Genomic DNA, 15,682 nt, shown 5'->3' with positions numbered 1-15,682 from the left:
TACCATTATTATTAAGCGCTTTTTATAGATGAGAAAACTGAGGCCAGAGAGACTAAAAATTTACCCAGTGAATCTAACCCATTAAGACAGTTAGGTGATGTCGCTAAGATTCCCACTTAGGACGCCAATGCCAAATTCACATGGCATAAAATTAAGCATTTTAAAGGGTACAATTCAGTGGCATTTAGTTCATTCACAATGTTGTTCAACCATCACCTTGTTACCGAACCTGAAGTGAGTTCACTCACCCGTTGCGCAGCAAGCCAATCTCTGACACCGGGTGTGGTGGAAGAAAGTAGGAATTTTATTTTTGCACAGCGCTGAGCAAGGAGAGAGGGCAGCTAACGCTGAAATCCCAAACTCCCCGAAAAGCTAAAAGGAAGGGTTTTTATTTGCGGCATTAGGTAGGGGAGGGGGAGCGTATGGCCTTGCTGGTCGGAGCTTTCCCACCAGCCTGTCTTTGGCCTTGAGACACTTGCAGAGAGGAGGGAGCTCATGACCTTGCTGGTCAGCAGCTTTCCCTCCAGTCTGTATCTCTTTGTGGGGAGGAGATAGTCCAGGTGCTTGTCCTTGACGGTGTCTGTCTCCATGGAGCATAGTGGATTCTGGAGCCAGGAAGCCAGAGAGTAAGCAGGGAATGAGTGTTTTGGTTTTAACCCCATATATGCTGGGTTTAATGTGGGGAAACTGATATCAGGGTCAGTATCAACCTCTATCATAGTTTCAAAACATTTTCATCACCCCCGAAGGAGACCCCATACCCATCAAGCAATCACTCCCCTTTCTCCTTCCCCCTAGCCCCTTAACTTTTAACTCCTATTTTAGACTGCCACAAACTGGGTCAGTTCCAGCCTGTTTCCAAATAAGTCATCGTTTATAGATAGTGGAATCTCCTCTAGCCAGACTCTCTACACTCAACTGAACCAAATGGCATGAGTCTTGTGTTAGTCTGTCTGTAGGCATAAGATCTTGCGTCCTGGTCAGAAAACCTTCCTCAACTGTTCTTATTGCTATTTCCAGAGCTCAGTTGGGTTTTTCATAGTGTGATGAACTCAACCAGCAAAAGCACATTAAAATTGTCATTCCAAGCCTGCTCCTGTTTCCTCCCTGCTTTGTGAGTAAAAATCAGGAGTCACCTTGATAGACATTCTGCATTTCTCAGTGTGGTCTTCAGACTACCTTTGTCAGCATCACCTGAAGTATTTGTTAAAATGCATCTTGACTCAGGCCCCATCCCAGAACTAACGCATCTGACATTTCGGGGGCAGGGGCTTGAAATCTGCACTTTTAGTAAGTTCCCAGGTAATCCTTCCACACTTTAACATCTCAGACTCACGTAGGTACTAATTTCAAGCATCCCCTCTATAAGGATACTATCTTTGCTAGCAGCCTTTTCAGTGGGTTTAACGTCCCACTTTGGTCTCAGAATTTATGAGCCACTCCAGCCTGCCAAATAGTGGACCAAACCTCCAAAGAAGGAAGATCCTAAAATTGGCCTGTTTCCCCAACACCCTTAGTTCTGAAAATGCCTGTGGGCAGTAATTCCTGCAAGCAGAGACAGGGATCTACTTAACTCACCTGTTTTAGGCTCATCACCTTTGCCTGTTTTGGTTTCTAGAAATGATGCTGGAGTAGACAAAGCGGTCAGTTTCATAAGGGGAACCATTCAGAGGAAGAGCTAAGAAAACTTTTTTTTAAAAAAGATTTGCACCTGAGCTAACAACTGTTGTCAATCTTTTTTTTTCCTTCTTCTTCTTCCCAAAGCCCCCCAGTACATAGTTGTATATTCTAGTTGCAAGTGCCTCTGGTTGTGGCATGTGGGACACCACCTCAGCATGGCCTGACGAGCGGTGCCATGTCCACACCCAGAATCCAAACCAGCGAGACCCTGGGCTGCCGAAGAGGAGGGTGCGAACTTAACCACTCGGCCACGAGGCTAGCCCCCGCCATTTTTAAAATCTTAAAGCCTCAGATTAACCTAAATGTTCATTGTTTTATCCTTTTCTTCCAGCAGCCTTTTCTTGGTTAGCTGTGTGTTTCCCAGGGTAATCTGATTTATCATAGGTTTAACTCACACTTTAAAGCCCCCATCATATAAGCCCTAAGCTCGATCAACGAGAATTTGCATTTTCTCAAAAAAAAAAATTCCACTATTGTTAGTTTCTAGGAATGCATTTCTGGAAAGTCTGGCTTGTGAGTAAATTTCTGGCAGCAGAATCTAACCCATAAACAATAGGGCCTGGAAGCGTGCTTTATTGCTTTCACGCCTTAGAAAAAGAGAACTGAGTGTGTTCCGTTGCTTCCCTTGAAAGTTTCCTGCATTCAGTGTTTCCTGTTTGCTTTCTCTTCAGTCAATTGCCCTTTGGGAACCTCTTATTCCCTGGAGCATTCTGTCTGTGAAAGCTGCTTGATGGGATCCTATCAAGATGAAGAAGGGCAACTCGAGTGCAAACTCTGTCCGCCTGGGACTTATACAGAGTATCTCCATTCAAGAAGCAGCTCTGAGTGTAAAGGTAGACACTTGCACATTTTGCCCAGAAGAAGCCTCAATTATGTTTCCAGTTGTGAAATCTAAGTGACAGATAGAATGAAATAAGACCATTACTGAAAGTTATTTCATTAATTTATTTTTTCCTTCTTTTAACTATAAAATATTACCTGAATGCTTCCCCACTATAAGAAGTCCATTTATCTTCCCTTTTGGAAACATTGCACTGCCCTAAGTCAAACCCCACTGTCAGTAACTCCAATCCACAGTCATCAATTAGACTGGATTTTTGGTTGAATCTCACATCAGTCGGTGGAAAGGACTTTCATGACTCTTAGCAATCATTAGATTGTTTTTCTTAGAATAATATTTGGTGTGATGAAATCAAACTCTCCATTTACTTGGAAATGAATAACTACAGGCGCATAGGCACTTATTCTTGCTACTAAAATATTCAATGGTTTCAAAATGTTTTTACTGTTATTCTCAATGAGCATTCCTGATGGAAACGTTTTCTTTCATAATTAAAGTTAGAGTAAGACATACCTAAAAGAAGGAATTTCAAAATTGTGCCTTCCTGCTGTTGTTGCAAATGCAGGTGTAGATGCTTAATGGCAAAAAAAAACAAACCCGAGAGCAGTTCTAGGTGATTGGAAGTGCATTAAAAAATGTTAGTAATGCTGAACATGAGAGTCATTTGGAGGACAAGGGCAGAAGGGAAGGATGGTGCGCTGGGAGTCTGAGAATTTGGCCCTCGTCCTTTGTGGGCTCTGCTGCAAAACCATTGCTGTGAATTTTAGGAAGTTGCTTAACCTCTCTGGGTCTGATGCTAAGACTACTTTTACTTTCTACTCCACCAGCCCTCAAATGAAATGGTGTCTGTATGTAGGGGCAGACAGGAGGGCCCGTTCTTATTTAGAGCAACAAGAGTGACAGTGTAGCTATGAGGCTTGAGCCCTATTTGGGGTTTTGTTTTGGTCACTCAAGAGAACAGTGTACAAGACGAGAACCAGAACAAGAACAAGCTCCCTGTGTACAGCCTTTCTGAAATGCCTATTTCTAACTTCACTCAAGAACGATTTATTGATACTTTCTATGTGTCAAACACTAAGTGCTAAGTGATAACAGACATTACTAGAAATGAGTCTAAAACTTATTCATGTATAGAAGCGTGGGGAAATCTAAAATATAATGTGTATTCTTTGAGTTCTTCGTGTCCTTCATTCTGTCCTAAATAAATTGGAATACCCTAAAATGAGCGCCTATCCTACACGGTGCTCATTTTGTACAGCTAATGTCATCGTTATTAACTATATTACGTTTTTCTTTTCAGCTCAGTGTAAACAAGGCACCTACTCATCAAATGGGCTTGAAACCTGTGAATCGTGTCCGCTGGGTAGTTATCAGCCAGCATTTGGTTCCCGGAGCTGCCTCTTCTGCCCAGAAAACACTTCAACTGTGAAAAGGGGAGCCGTGGACATTGCTGCTTGTGGAGGTTATCAAACCCTTAGACACTGATATTTCTCCAAACCTACTAGGTTCTGTGCATGGAGCAGTGAAATATTTTCAGTAAAACCATATGTCTACTGTATGCAAAGAATGTAAATAACTGTCTCTTTATGGAGAGCTGCCTTTTATTCAGCCAGTCAATACTGAAGTATAAACACTAGCGATATAAACACTGTGCATGTGTTATTTGGAACACAAAAGTACAAGACTTGGTCCCAGGTCCCAACATTAATAAACTTCGTGATATGGTAGAAATCCATCTCAACCAGGAACTTAGTTTCCTCATTTATAAAATGAAATCCTGACTAAGGTTCCTTGAAACTCTAAAAATACCTTCTGTGAATTATGACGTTTCATTCCCTACAGTTTGAAGATTTGGATCAGTGGTTATCCACTCTCGCTACACATTAGAATCATCTTCACATTTGCGTCAGTATTTTGTAAAAACTGGAAGCCCAATCTCCACCCATAGACATTCTGATTTAACTTGTCTGGGCCTTGGTTTTCTTCTGTAGTTCCTCCAGGTGATTCTAAAGTGACAGGAAGAGTGGAGAGCCACTAGTTTGGGTTCTCAGATGTCAGCGTGGAGGGCTTGTTAAAACACAGAGTTTTTAATTCAGTGGTTCTGGTGTGGGACCTGAGAATTTGCATTTCTAACTAAGTATCTCTCAAGTGATGCTGATTCTACTGGTCCAGGGACCACATGTTGAGAACCACTGGTTTACATAGAAATAAAAAGATTAGAGTTACAATTTTCAAATGTTTCCAACATCCCTACCAAGTACAGTTTTGCAGCACTGTAAAAACCGGAAGATGTAAACAAAAATAAGACATAAAATCTTAGAATGACAGTGAAACTAGGACGAACAGTCAAGGTCAGCCTGCTGCCCAAAACTCCAAAAAACTGCAACCCTTTTGCAAAGTCAACAGAACTGGATTAAAAATAAAAAGTAGTTGGCCTACCTGTGCTACATTGCTGGGAACAGAACAAGCATGCCTCGCGGAAAGATAACTTTTCAAAAAATTATGTATCCTCTCCATTCTCTATACCTTTATTTAAAAACCTAAGATCCATGGCAATCTGAAATTTTAAAAGCTGTTCCCTTATTGAAAGAGTGTTGTTTTTAAGAAACCAACCTGCTGCTTCCCCATTTCTCTCAAGCTATAAGTGCACGTGCGCACACACACACACACACACCCACCCCTCCCACCCTCACTACACTCCAATCATATATACATCCACATCCAGGTAGAGACGCATTCTTAGAAAACAGCTTCGTAGGATACTTTTGTGTGGTATGGGGAGGGGAGTGTCCAGCGCTCTATCTTGGGAGATGTAGTCTTCATAAGTTAAGGGCTGCAGGGAGAAAACAGGGAAAACATACTGTGAATTACAGGCTTTTATATACTCTGTCTGTTTCAATTATCTCAGTCTAGTAGGATCACAGCAGATGAAAGTCTTTTGGACCTAAGGAATTGGGCAAGTAGCATTCATAGACCTCATGTTTCACTAAAGAGCTGAGAAGAGAATTTAACTGGAACCTAATTGAAACTCATAAACTATGTCTGTTGTGTAATACCAGCTTTGGATTTTTTAAAGTAAAAATCCAACACGGCTCGACATTAAGGTCTACTAAAGACTCTTTTATTTTTGCCAATACACAAACTAATTTTGGGAGAAAGTCTGCAGTAAAAGATTCTGTCTCTCTCTGCTTTTTTCTCTTTCTCCCTCCAACCACAAAAAGCAGCTAGAATTTTTACGGGGAGACAAATTCATATTTGACAATTTTTTTTCCTTTAGCTTTCCAAATAAGCCTTGAGGCTTGTCTAATATGAAATTATTGCAATTAAGCAATTACACTTCCCAGAAAGTCTCTAAATTTCTGGTAACTGCCCCATTTGTCCTGATATTCCTAGCACAAGTTTAACCACATTCTGCTTGCCACGAGTGAGAGTTGGGAATAACAGAACTCAACACTCTTTCCTGTGGTGCTGGATAAATACCATTTCACTTTAAACTTAAGTGTGTTTGAGTTCTAAAACAGTCCCTTATATATTCTTTTCTTAGTTTTAAACTTCTTTCTTTTCCTTTCTCTCTTTCTTGTTTTCTTTTTTTTGTATTGATTTATTTTTATGAGCATGTACAGTTTGTTATTTTTTGCATTCTTTAACATGTTGAACTTAAAATATCATTAATTGGCACAGCAATTATATTTAAGTAGAATACTGTATTAAAGTAATATTATATGCTTTATACATTTCATTTTTTATCACTACTTAGGATATTGAACATTCTTGGGTGTATGGTTAAAAACTCAAGAGTGTGAAATTTTTCATTTTTTTAAAATTATTTGTATCTGAAGAATAAATCTCACAATGATTTTTTGGTGATGGTGTTCTTCACATGTGGTCCCATAGGATTAGGAAAGATTATTTTTGGACGAGGATGACAACATTTCTTACCCTGACCCTCAAGGATCAAGTTAAAAGGAGACTCAGGATGAAAGACTGTGATCCCTGACTTTGTCTTAGGAAACCCATTTGAAGGGCGAAATCCACTGGCTCCAGGGCTGTATGTGTTAACACTGTCAAGGAACAGATATGTGGGATTACATTTTTCCCTGGTCATTTCTATGCACCATTTTTAATTCTATTTTAATATCACTTTTGACATACTTAGATTTTTTTCTTTCTCCCTCTCGCTCTACAATAGAAGAAGTTAGAAGGATTTTGTCCCATTTTTCTTGACTCAGAAACCAATTTTCTTTGGCCAAGATTCAAAATGAAACTTTCTCCTCTATTTTCTTATGAAATGAGTCCATTAGGATTGAATATGTATGCATGCGTGCGTGTGTAATACTGTATTATGTACTAGATAGTGCTATTATTATGTGTGTCTGTTTATGCATTCACATGCTATATATATATTTATTCCATATATATATATTTAGTGCATGTATAAATAATGCATTAAATGCTGATTGCCCATTCCTGGAAAGCATATTTCTGATGACAACTGTCTGCCCTTGGATTGTAATTTAAACTAATTTTCACGTGAAAAGTTATTTTACACTTTCTATGCCAAAAAGTGAAGTATACACATCACAACAACGTGATGGCTGTTTTGAGAAGCCAACCAGCTAAATGATTTTTAATCTTAAGTTTTTGCTATTATATCTTAGCGTAATTTTTGACATTCTGTCAGTTTTTAGGGGCGTAGTCATTTTTTTCTTTTTGAGGGTAAGATTGTGCTGAAAAAGCTTATATGTAAAACACAGTTTAATTCATTATAGCATCTTGGGTTTCCATGACAGAATTTATATCTTTGCCATATCATACACTCTCATAGATATTCTCTCAGACAGAAGATTTATACCTTTACCAGTGGAAGATTCTTGCTTTCAATTAACTACTTTAATTAGCTGTTTAGACGGTATCTTTTCCAAACGAGCAATCATTTTTTTTGGAAACTCGAGATTCAGAAAACTCATTTTGAAAGCAACAAGTTTATAAATATGTTTGTGCAAAGACCTGTCTATAACTCTGAGATCTAGTGACAAAGAGCAGATTAATCTATGCTTGGTGAAACAAAGATACTTATAGTTTAAAACTTTTCATGAATATAACAAATGTAGCCACAAGAAATATTTTTTTCTAAATAAGCGTTAGTAGCTATGATATCTTCTGCCATCTCTTGATTCAACTCCTGACTTTTTGTCAGTTCGGGTTGTAAAAGAACTCTTTCGCAAAAGATTTGGCTGGCTGTTTCTGCATAAGAACTTTGATCTAAACATTTTGAGATGACCACAGATGCTTTATTGTTTATTTAATGTTTGTTGTCATACCAATAAAAAAAAGATGCACTACTTGGAGTATCTGCTCCCTGGAGCCCCAAGTGCATCTCTAAATTTTTCAACCATGTTGGTAATTATTTCTGCTTTACCAATTTTTATTATCAAGAATCCAAAACCTAAATGATAAGTATGCTGATATCCTGAGTAACTACTTCCTTATGTTCTGTCTTCTATACTTAAATTTATGCAGACAAGTCTTCATAGTTTTATTAGTTTTCTCAATTTATAATAGCTTCAGGGCTCACACAGATGACACCAGTTCACACAAGGAAAGAGTACACTCCACCTGAATTCATCTACATAAACCTGTGTAAATTAGCACTTATTATTTCCTTGGGATAACAGCTGAATTTTAGTAGTTGAATAGTTAGATCTAAAGACAGGAAAAATTTGAGGCCATTAATACATAATGCCAAATCATTAAAAGAAATAAAAGTTCCGATTTACAGTCCTATCAGCAGTATATGAAATTGCTCTTCTTACTGCATACTCATCAGCATTGACAATGATTATTTAAATGTTTTTCAATTTGAAGGTGAAAATAGAATTGCATTAGTTTTTAAATTTGCATCTTAATGATAAACAAAGTTGCTTTTTTTTCATGTCTATCAGAAATTTTTATTTCTCCTGTATTTGTCTATTACTTATTGGGCAGGTTCTTTCTTTTTACTTTTAAACCATTTAATGTCATTTTGTGTGAGACATGCTTTTTGTAAACAACACCCAGTTGAACATTGTCATTTAACCTAATCTGAAGTTGTCTTGCCAATAATTGATGGAATATTAACCAAATAAGAAAATAGCTTCAAACTTAACATAAGCCAGGATCTTCTTCAACGAGTTTTGGTTGTATTTGGTAGAGGGAATTGGGGTAGACAACCTATGACTAACTCCTTGGGCTGGGGTTTTAGATTGTGACCTAATAAATAAAATATATATTAACTTCCCACTGACAGATCATAATCGGTTTATGTAGAAAATTTCATGTCAGCATAATTTATAATAACAAACAAATGGAAATGACCTAAATGTCTAATAGTGGAGGAAATGTGAGATCGATTATGATCTGTCAGTGGGAAGATAATATATATTTTATTTATTAAAAACAATGTTATTTAACAATTTGGAGAGTAATTTGGGAAATCCTTATGATACAATGTTAAGTGGAAAAAGAAGAATACAATGTTATATGGGCAATTCTCATTTTTATTGAGTTAATGTGTGTTGTTAAAGACAGGAAGAAAATAACACCATTTTTGTCTGGGTGATAAAATGGTATAGGTATTAAATATGTGCAAGAGAATATATTAGCAATTCAGTAGCTTTCTTACAACCAAAGGTTAATGCTTTTCTTGTAAATGTAGAGTATGTTGCTTCATATGCACAAATGATTTGTGTTTACCTTTGCAGTACCTTGTCCAGTGGGAGAATTTTCTCGTTCTGGGTTAATGCCCTGTTATCCTTGTCCTCAAGACTACTACCAACCCAATCCAGGGAAATCCTTCTGCTTATCATGTCCCTTTTATGGAACTACAACCATCACTGGTGCCAGATCCATCACAGATTGTTCCAGTAAGATGTTACACTTCATTTCTTACATAATCCCAAGTTGGAGACTTTTGCTTATCTCTGTGGTAGCTTCAATTCTGAATATTACTGTTTTCAGTGGATTTGAGTGTCTAGACTTGTTAAATTGTCCTTTTGACGCCTTTTTTGATGACAATGTCTCAAAGATTCTTGTTTTGGGAATGCTGAACTTGATAACTTCCAATTTTCTTTCTAAGAGTCTAGGATTTAAAGACATTTCCCATCCATCTCTATGCTTTCTTTTTTTAGTATTACTAAAACAAAATATATGTGGCTTTACCCACTCTGTGAACCAGAATCTTGACCATAGTATTTAGATAGGGTCTGCTATTGGCAATATCTACCACACTAATATATTTTTCTAATGTTTTCCTATTAATTTTATTAGGTTTTAGTTCAACTTTCTCAGCAGCAGAGGAAAGTATAGTGCCACTTGCTTCTACTGGGAATATCAAAAAGAAGTATGAAGTCAGCAGTCAGGCAAGTCCATTTTCTAAGTATAAAATTTTATCTAGTGGAATATTTGGAAGACAATTTGTCATTATGCATGTCACACAGAAGAAAACTACCAGAGCAGTTAAGTAATCAAGACTCATGAATATTATCAATGAATAATTGTATTTACTTGTGATAAGAACTTTCAAAAAATGTAGCATTAGGAGTTCAAAGTACCAAAAATGAGAGTTTTTCCCAGGAATGTCTGACATAGAAAATGTGTAGATGTGGGGAGCCTTTTGATTCACTAATAATTAACACATTCCACAAGCATACCCATTATTTGAATAAGGGCATTTGGTTTAGCCAAATGCCTTTTCTGATTGGCAGGAAGAGTTACTCAACTTTCATGAAAATTATTTAATTTATTTTTATTTTTACTTTTTGCTGAGGAAGATTCCCCTTGAGCTAACATCCATTGCTAATCTTCCTCTTTTTTTGCTTGAAGAAGATTAGCCCTGAGCTAACGTCTGTGCCAATCTTCCTCTACTTTTTGTATATGGGACATCACCACAGCATGGCTGGTGAGTGGAGTAGGTCTGCACCTGGGATCAGAACCCAGGATTGGAACCCATGAACCTAGGCCACTGAAGCAGAACACGCGGAACTTTAACCACTTGGCCATGGGACCAGGCCCTTATTTAAATTTTTTTGCCAGGAAAAAAAATCATTTATTGGAATAAGGTGTGAGTTTAAAAAAATTAAGAAACATAACTCATGAACATAGCTCAAATAATTGTTTTCCTTTTTTTAAAGACTAGTAAAGACCAATTATTTTGGTAGATTCAGTCATTACTCTGAATTCACCTTGTGCAATATCATGATAAATACCTTGGCTTTAAGTATTTTTAAGAAGGATAATGAGGTTATATGTCTTATTTCAACTTCCTACAGCCTCGTCCAAAGATACTAACTTGTAAGAGCTTCGTAAGGCATATTTGAAACTGAGCCTAGTGGACACAGAAATTTGTAAGAACCTCTATAGCAGTGACTATCAACCCTGAAGAATGATTAGAATCCGCTGGCCAACTTTTAGAAATGATGCACAGATCCAACTCCCCAGTTGGTCTGAGTTGGGGCCCTGTCCTTAGTATACTTTAAAAATACCTCAAATGGAGTCTGCCATGCAGTCAGCATTAGAAACACTGCTTGGGTTTACCAGAACACCACTCAAGAATAATATATATCATTTGTGCCCATATATGGCAGACACCAACGTCATGCAGGCAGCAGTCCAGCCAACTCAAGGAAACAGGAACCAGCTGTCTACTATTGCAGACCTTCGAACTCCCTAGTCAGGATTGCTTTGAAATGAATAGAGTGTTTTGTCTCTGATCAATTTCTTTCTGCCACTGGTAGGTTTTCCATGAATGTTTCTTAAACCCCTGCCACAATAGTGGAACCTGCCAACAACTTGGGCGTGGTTACGTTTGTCTCTGTCCACGTGGATATACAGGTAACGAGGAGGAAGGCAAATTTTAATGTATTTTTCATAAGAAATCATTGTGACTTGCACTATCAAGTTTTGGAATAAACCCTGTAAGAGACATTAGACTGTATCAATGCACACAAAATTGGTTGAACAAGATAAACCAATAGGTGAAAAAAGTATACATATCTTACAAATGACAATTCTCTTTGCATATTTTGAAAGAAAAATGATCATTTTCTCTATGAAAAAGTCACATCGTAATTCACAGTTTAAATTGGAATACACTTCCGGAGGCCGTGTCTGGGGTTTCGTTCTAACACAAATTAAATGCATGACACTTAACATAGAACAGATTGTCCAGCATAAACATTTTTGAACAAACACCAGTGTCTCTCATTTGCTTCGCACTTAGTGGAATGGCTATGTGAATAGCTATGATTTGTTGCTTTGTTTTCTGGAAGCTTTGCTTAGAAAAACAATATGGCTTTGGACTTGATTATGTAGGAATTATGTAAGAATTTATGTTTTCTTGCAATTCGGTTTACATTCCAGTTCAGTCCAGAAATATAATTTCTGAGAAGTGAACTCTATCTTAAAATTGCAATTTATTAAAAATAATTCCCTGTTTTCTTCTAGAAAGGCTGCTTCTGCATTTTTTCGAATTTTGTGCAACCAACAGAAAATGTTTTTAATGAGAAAAAATGGTATTTGAATAAAAGAATTCATCACAAAATAAGCAAAAGGACAGTTGGAAAACAAAACATAGCCAGGACTCTCAAGAATACTAGCATTCTACTTATTTCAGCTTGCTCATGTGTGTGTCTATGTGTTTCAATTTTTATAAAAATTTTTGTCCTGACATTTCATAAGAAATAATGGATGTTGTCCTAAAATTTTATAAACGAGTGGTGGTCGAGAAAGAGCTTAATAAAGGATAATGGTTCTCAAATTTTGATATGCATGAAGATCACCTGGAGGGCTTCTTAAAACAGAGATTGCTGGACCACAACCCCAGAATTTCTGATTCAGTAGCAGGTCTAGGGAAGGTCTGAGAATTTGCGTTTCTCTCGCGTTCCCAGGTGATGGCTGATGCTGTTGGCCCAAAGGCCGCATTTGAGACCCCGCGGTATAGACGAAGAATGTGGGTTTCCGGCGGAGCTGGCCCCTAGATAGTCTGTGTGCACCCTGTGGGAAGACGCAGCCCCATTCTAGGACACCTGGTGTATGAGCTGAGCTCTGGCACGCTTTAGCCCCACCCCCACCCCTCAGCCAAATGACCCTGGGAGCAAATATATATGACTTTATATTTATCACTTTGAAATTAAACTAATTTCTGGCTCCATTTTATGCTTCTGGGTTTCCCTTTCTCCCCCTGCTTCTAACTTGGGATCCTTTGCTATCTTTTATGTATCCTTGTAAGGAAATCTTAAATCTGTTTAGAAAGAGGCAGTACATTCTTTAAATATTTAACTGGATGGTAGCGCTTAACAAATATTGCCCTTTCCTTCACCACCACCACTCCCTGTAAATTCAGATTATTGGGATAATTACCTGTAAATGATTACGGTTCTGTTGCTGTGAATCCTTCTCTTTGGTTGTTCCTCAGTGTTTGGTTTGCCTTTTAGGCTTAAAGTGTGAGATAGACATTGATGAATGCAGCTTGCTGCCATGCCTGAACAGTGGAATTTGTAAAGACGGAGTTGGGGAATTCGTTTGTGAATGCCCATCGGGTTACACAGGTAAGGGGAGTTTCTTGTTCGTACAATAGAAACCTTGGGATCATTCATATTTCATTACTGAAAATCAAAAACACCATGAGATATCACCTCACACCTATTAAAATGGCTATTCTCAAAAAAACAAGAGAAAACAGTGTTGGCAAGGGCATGGAGAAAAGGGAACCCTTGTGCACTGTTGGTGGGAATGTAAATTGACACAGCCAGTATGGAAAACAGTATGGAGGTTCCTTAAAAAATTAAAAATAGAACTACCATATGATCCAGCAATTCCACTGCTGGGTATTTATCCAAAGAAAATGAAAACACGGACTAGAAAAGATGTATGCACCCCCCTTGTTCATTGCAGCATTATTTACATTAGTCAAAATAAACAACCTAAGTGTACATCAAAGAGTTAATAGATAAATAAAATATGATATGTATACACATACATACATATAATGCAATATTATTCTGCCATAACAAAGAAGGAAATCCTACCATTCGCAACAACATGTATGAAACTTGAGGGGTTATGGTAAGTGAGAGGTAAGTCAGACACAGAAAGACATCTACTGTATGATCTCATTTATATGTGAAATCTAAAAACTCCAAACTCATAGAAACCGGGAGTAGAATGGTGGATACCAGAGGCTGGAGGGTAGGGGTAGTGGGAATATGTTGTTTAAGGGTACAGATCTTCAACTAGTAGATAAATAAGTCATATTTAAAGACTTAAAGAATAAATTAAACAAAAGGGAGAACAAGCTCGCAGACAATGTGATAAAATTTTTTAGACAAAATCACACTTTTCTTAATTAAAAAAATGGTTAAATATTCATGGTTGTCACTTTCTACTGCATGCTGAAAATGTCAGATTGCTTGCTAGACAATTTTTGCAGTTCGAAGAATGGAAGAAAACATTTTATTTCAATATATTTGGCAAAGAAAAAATTTTTCACAAACACATTAGCCATGGTTTCCAGTTGTTCTGCTCTTACACTGAACAACTTGCCTGAAAACTATTAGTCTGAGATTCCTTTCAGGTTTTCTCCAGCTCAAATAGTCTGTGATTCTTTGTAGGTCAACTATGTGAAGAAAATATAAATGAGTGTAGCTCCAGTCCTTGTTTAAATAAAGGAACCTGCATCGATGGCCTGGCGGGCTATCGCTGCACCTGTGTGAAAGGATATGCAGGTAAGAGGTTTCCATTCTTCCTACATTTTCTTAAAGTTTTGTAAAGCACTACAAATCATTACATTTACTAACATTATGTATGTTAACACTAATTTCTGATTCTATAACTATGCCACAATTAAATAAGAGAAAGTCCTTATTTTTAAAGAAATTCACACTGAAGTATTTAGGAGTGAAAGGGCATTAGGTCTGCAGTGTACTCTCAAACAGTTCAAAAAAATAATATGTTTGTGTGTGTGTGTGGAGAGAGAGAGACAGACAGAAAAAGAAAGAGAGAGAAAACAAGAGCTTATATGATAAGACAAACATTCAAGAATGGCCTGGGATATAAATCATGTAAGATCTTATTGCAAGTGGATGCAAAATAATATGGCTTAAAAAAAAGTGTACTTAATTGATAAGGAGGAAATCCAAGAAAGAAAATGGCCAGTGAAGAAAAGAGGCAAAGTTGAAGAAACTGGAAAACTTTGAGCTAAATTTACTAGTTTTATTTTTTAACATTATCTCAACTAGATGTCCATTACCAAGAGGTGAGATAAAAAGAGCAGATTATCAAAAATGCAGTGTCCTAAAATGACTTGCAAAAGCCAGCGCTCGTTACAGGATAGATCTTAAACCAGTTTGATAGGCCAGTGGCTCTGCAGCCTCCACTCCAGTCCTTTAGAAGCAGCATCCTCCAAGAAGTCAGCACTTTGATCACAGTTTTCCCAAGGGGTTAACATTTGGGCTCTTGCTCTTCCTCACCATCCGCAGGCCTGCACTGTGAAACAGAAGTCAATGAATGCCAGTCAAGTCCATGCTTAAATAATGCAGTCTGTGAAGACCAGGTTGGGGGATTCTTGTGCAAATGCCCACCTGGATTTTTGGGTACCCGGTGTGAAAAAAACGTGGATGAGTGTCTCAGTCAACCATGTAGAAATGGAGCTACCTGTAAAGATGGTGCCAATAGCTTCAGGTAAAAGACTAAGCCTGGTTCTTTATGCTATTTTTATTTTCTTAACTATTTAGTCATCCTGCAGTCTTTGTGGTATATTATTTTGAGTCCCAAGTCAGTCATTCCCAAATGCTGTCCCAAGGATAGGCTACAGTAGAATCTCCCCACCACCTGGGATTCTGATTCGCTAAGTCTGGGGTAGAGTCTGTAATTTTGAAATAGGCAAGCTGTATATTTCAAGTTCCCCAATGATTCTGAAGCACAGCCAAGTTTGGGAACCACTGTTGTGTCTTTGGGAAGTCATGAAAGATGATAGGAAATACAATTACGCAGAAGCACTAGACAAAACTCATATTTTTAAATGTCTTATATTCTAGCTGAAGTTTTCTCACTGGCTAAAATCAAAAGGAATTGTGCAGTCGTACTTTCATATTACCAATCTACATTCTGGGTTCATAATTTTCAAAC

The 15,682-nt window shown here is 37.6% G+C and overlaps 1 protein-coding gene across 1 annotated transcript in view; it reads left to right on the top strand.

Moving 5' to 3' along the window:
* Positions 1–15,682, top strand: part of SVEP1 (sushi, von Willebrand factor type A, EGF and pentraxin domain containing 1) — a 166,670-nt gene that overhangs the window by 91,593 nt on the left and 59,395 nt on the right. Inside the window, exons 17-24 of the mRNA XM_046663234.1 lie at positions 2,352–2,513; positions 3,822–3,983; positions 9,262–9,423; positions 9,827–9,918; positions 11,293–11,389; positions 12,991–13,104; positions 14,167–14,280; positions 15,034–15,235. Of these exons, the coding sequence (XP_046519190.1) occupies positions 2,352–2,513; positions 3,822–3,983; positions 9,262–9,423; positions 9,827–9,918; positions 11,293–11,389; positions 12,991–13,104; positions 14,167–14,280; positions 15,034–15,235 (1,105 nt within the window). The remainder of the gene's footprint in view (positions 1–2,351; positions 2,514–3,821; positions 3,984–9,261; positions 9,424–9,826; positions 9,919–11,292; positions 11,390–12,990; positions 13,105–14,166; positions 14,281–15,033; positions 15,236–15,682) is intronic.

Source organism: Equus quagga, chromosome 1 (genome assembly GCF_021613505.1).
Source record: "Equus quagga isolate Etosha38 chromosome 1, UCLA_HA_Equagga_1.0, whole genome shotgun sequence".
NCBI classification, from domain to species: Eukaryota; Metazoa; Chordata; class Mammalia; order Perissodactyla; family Equidae; genus Equus; species Equus quagga.
This window is presented reverse-complemented; position numbering and strand designations above follow the sequence as displayed.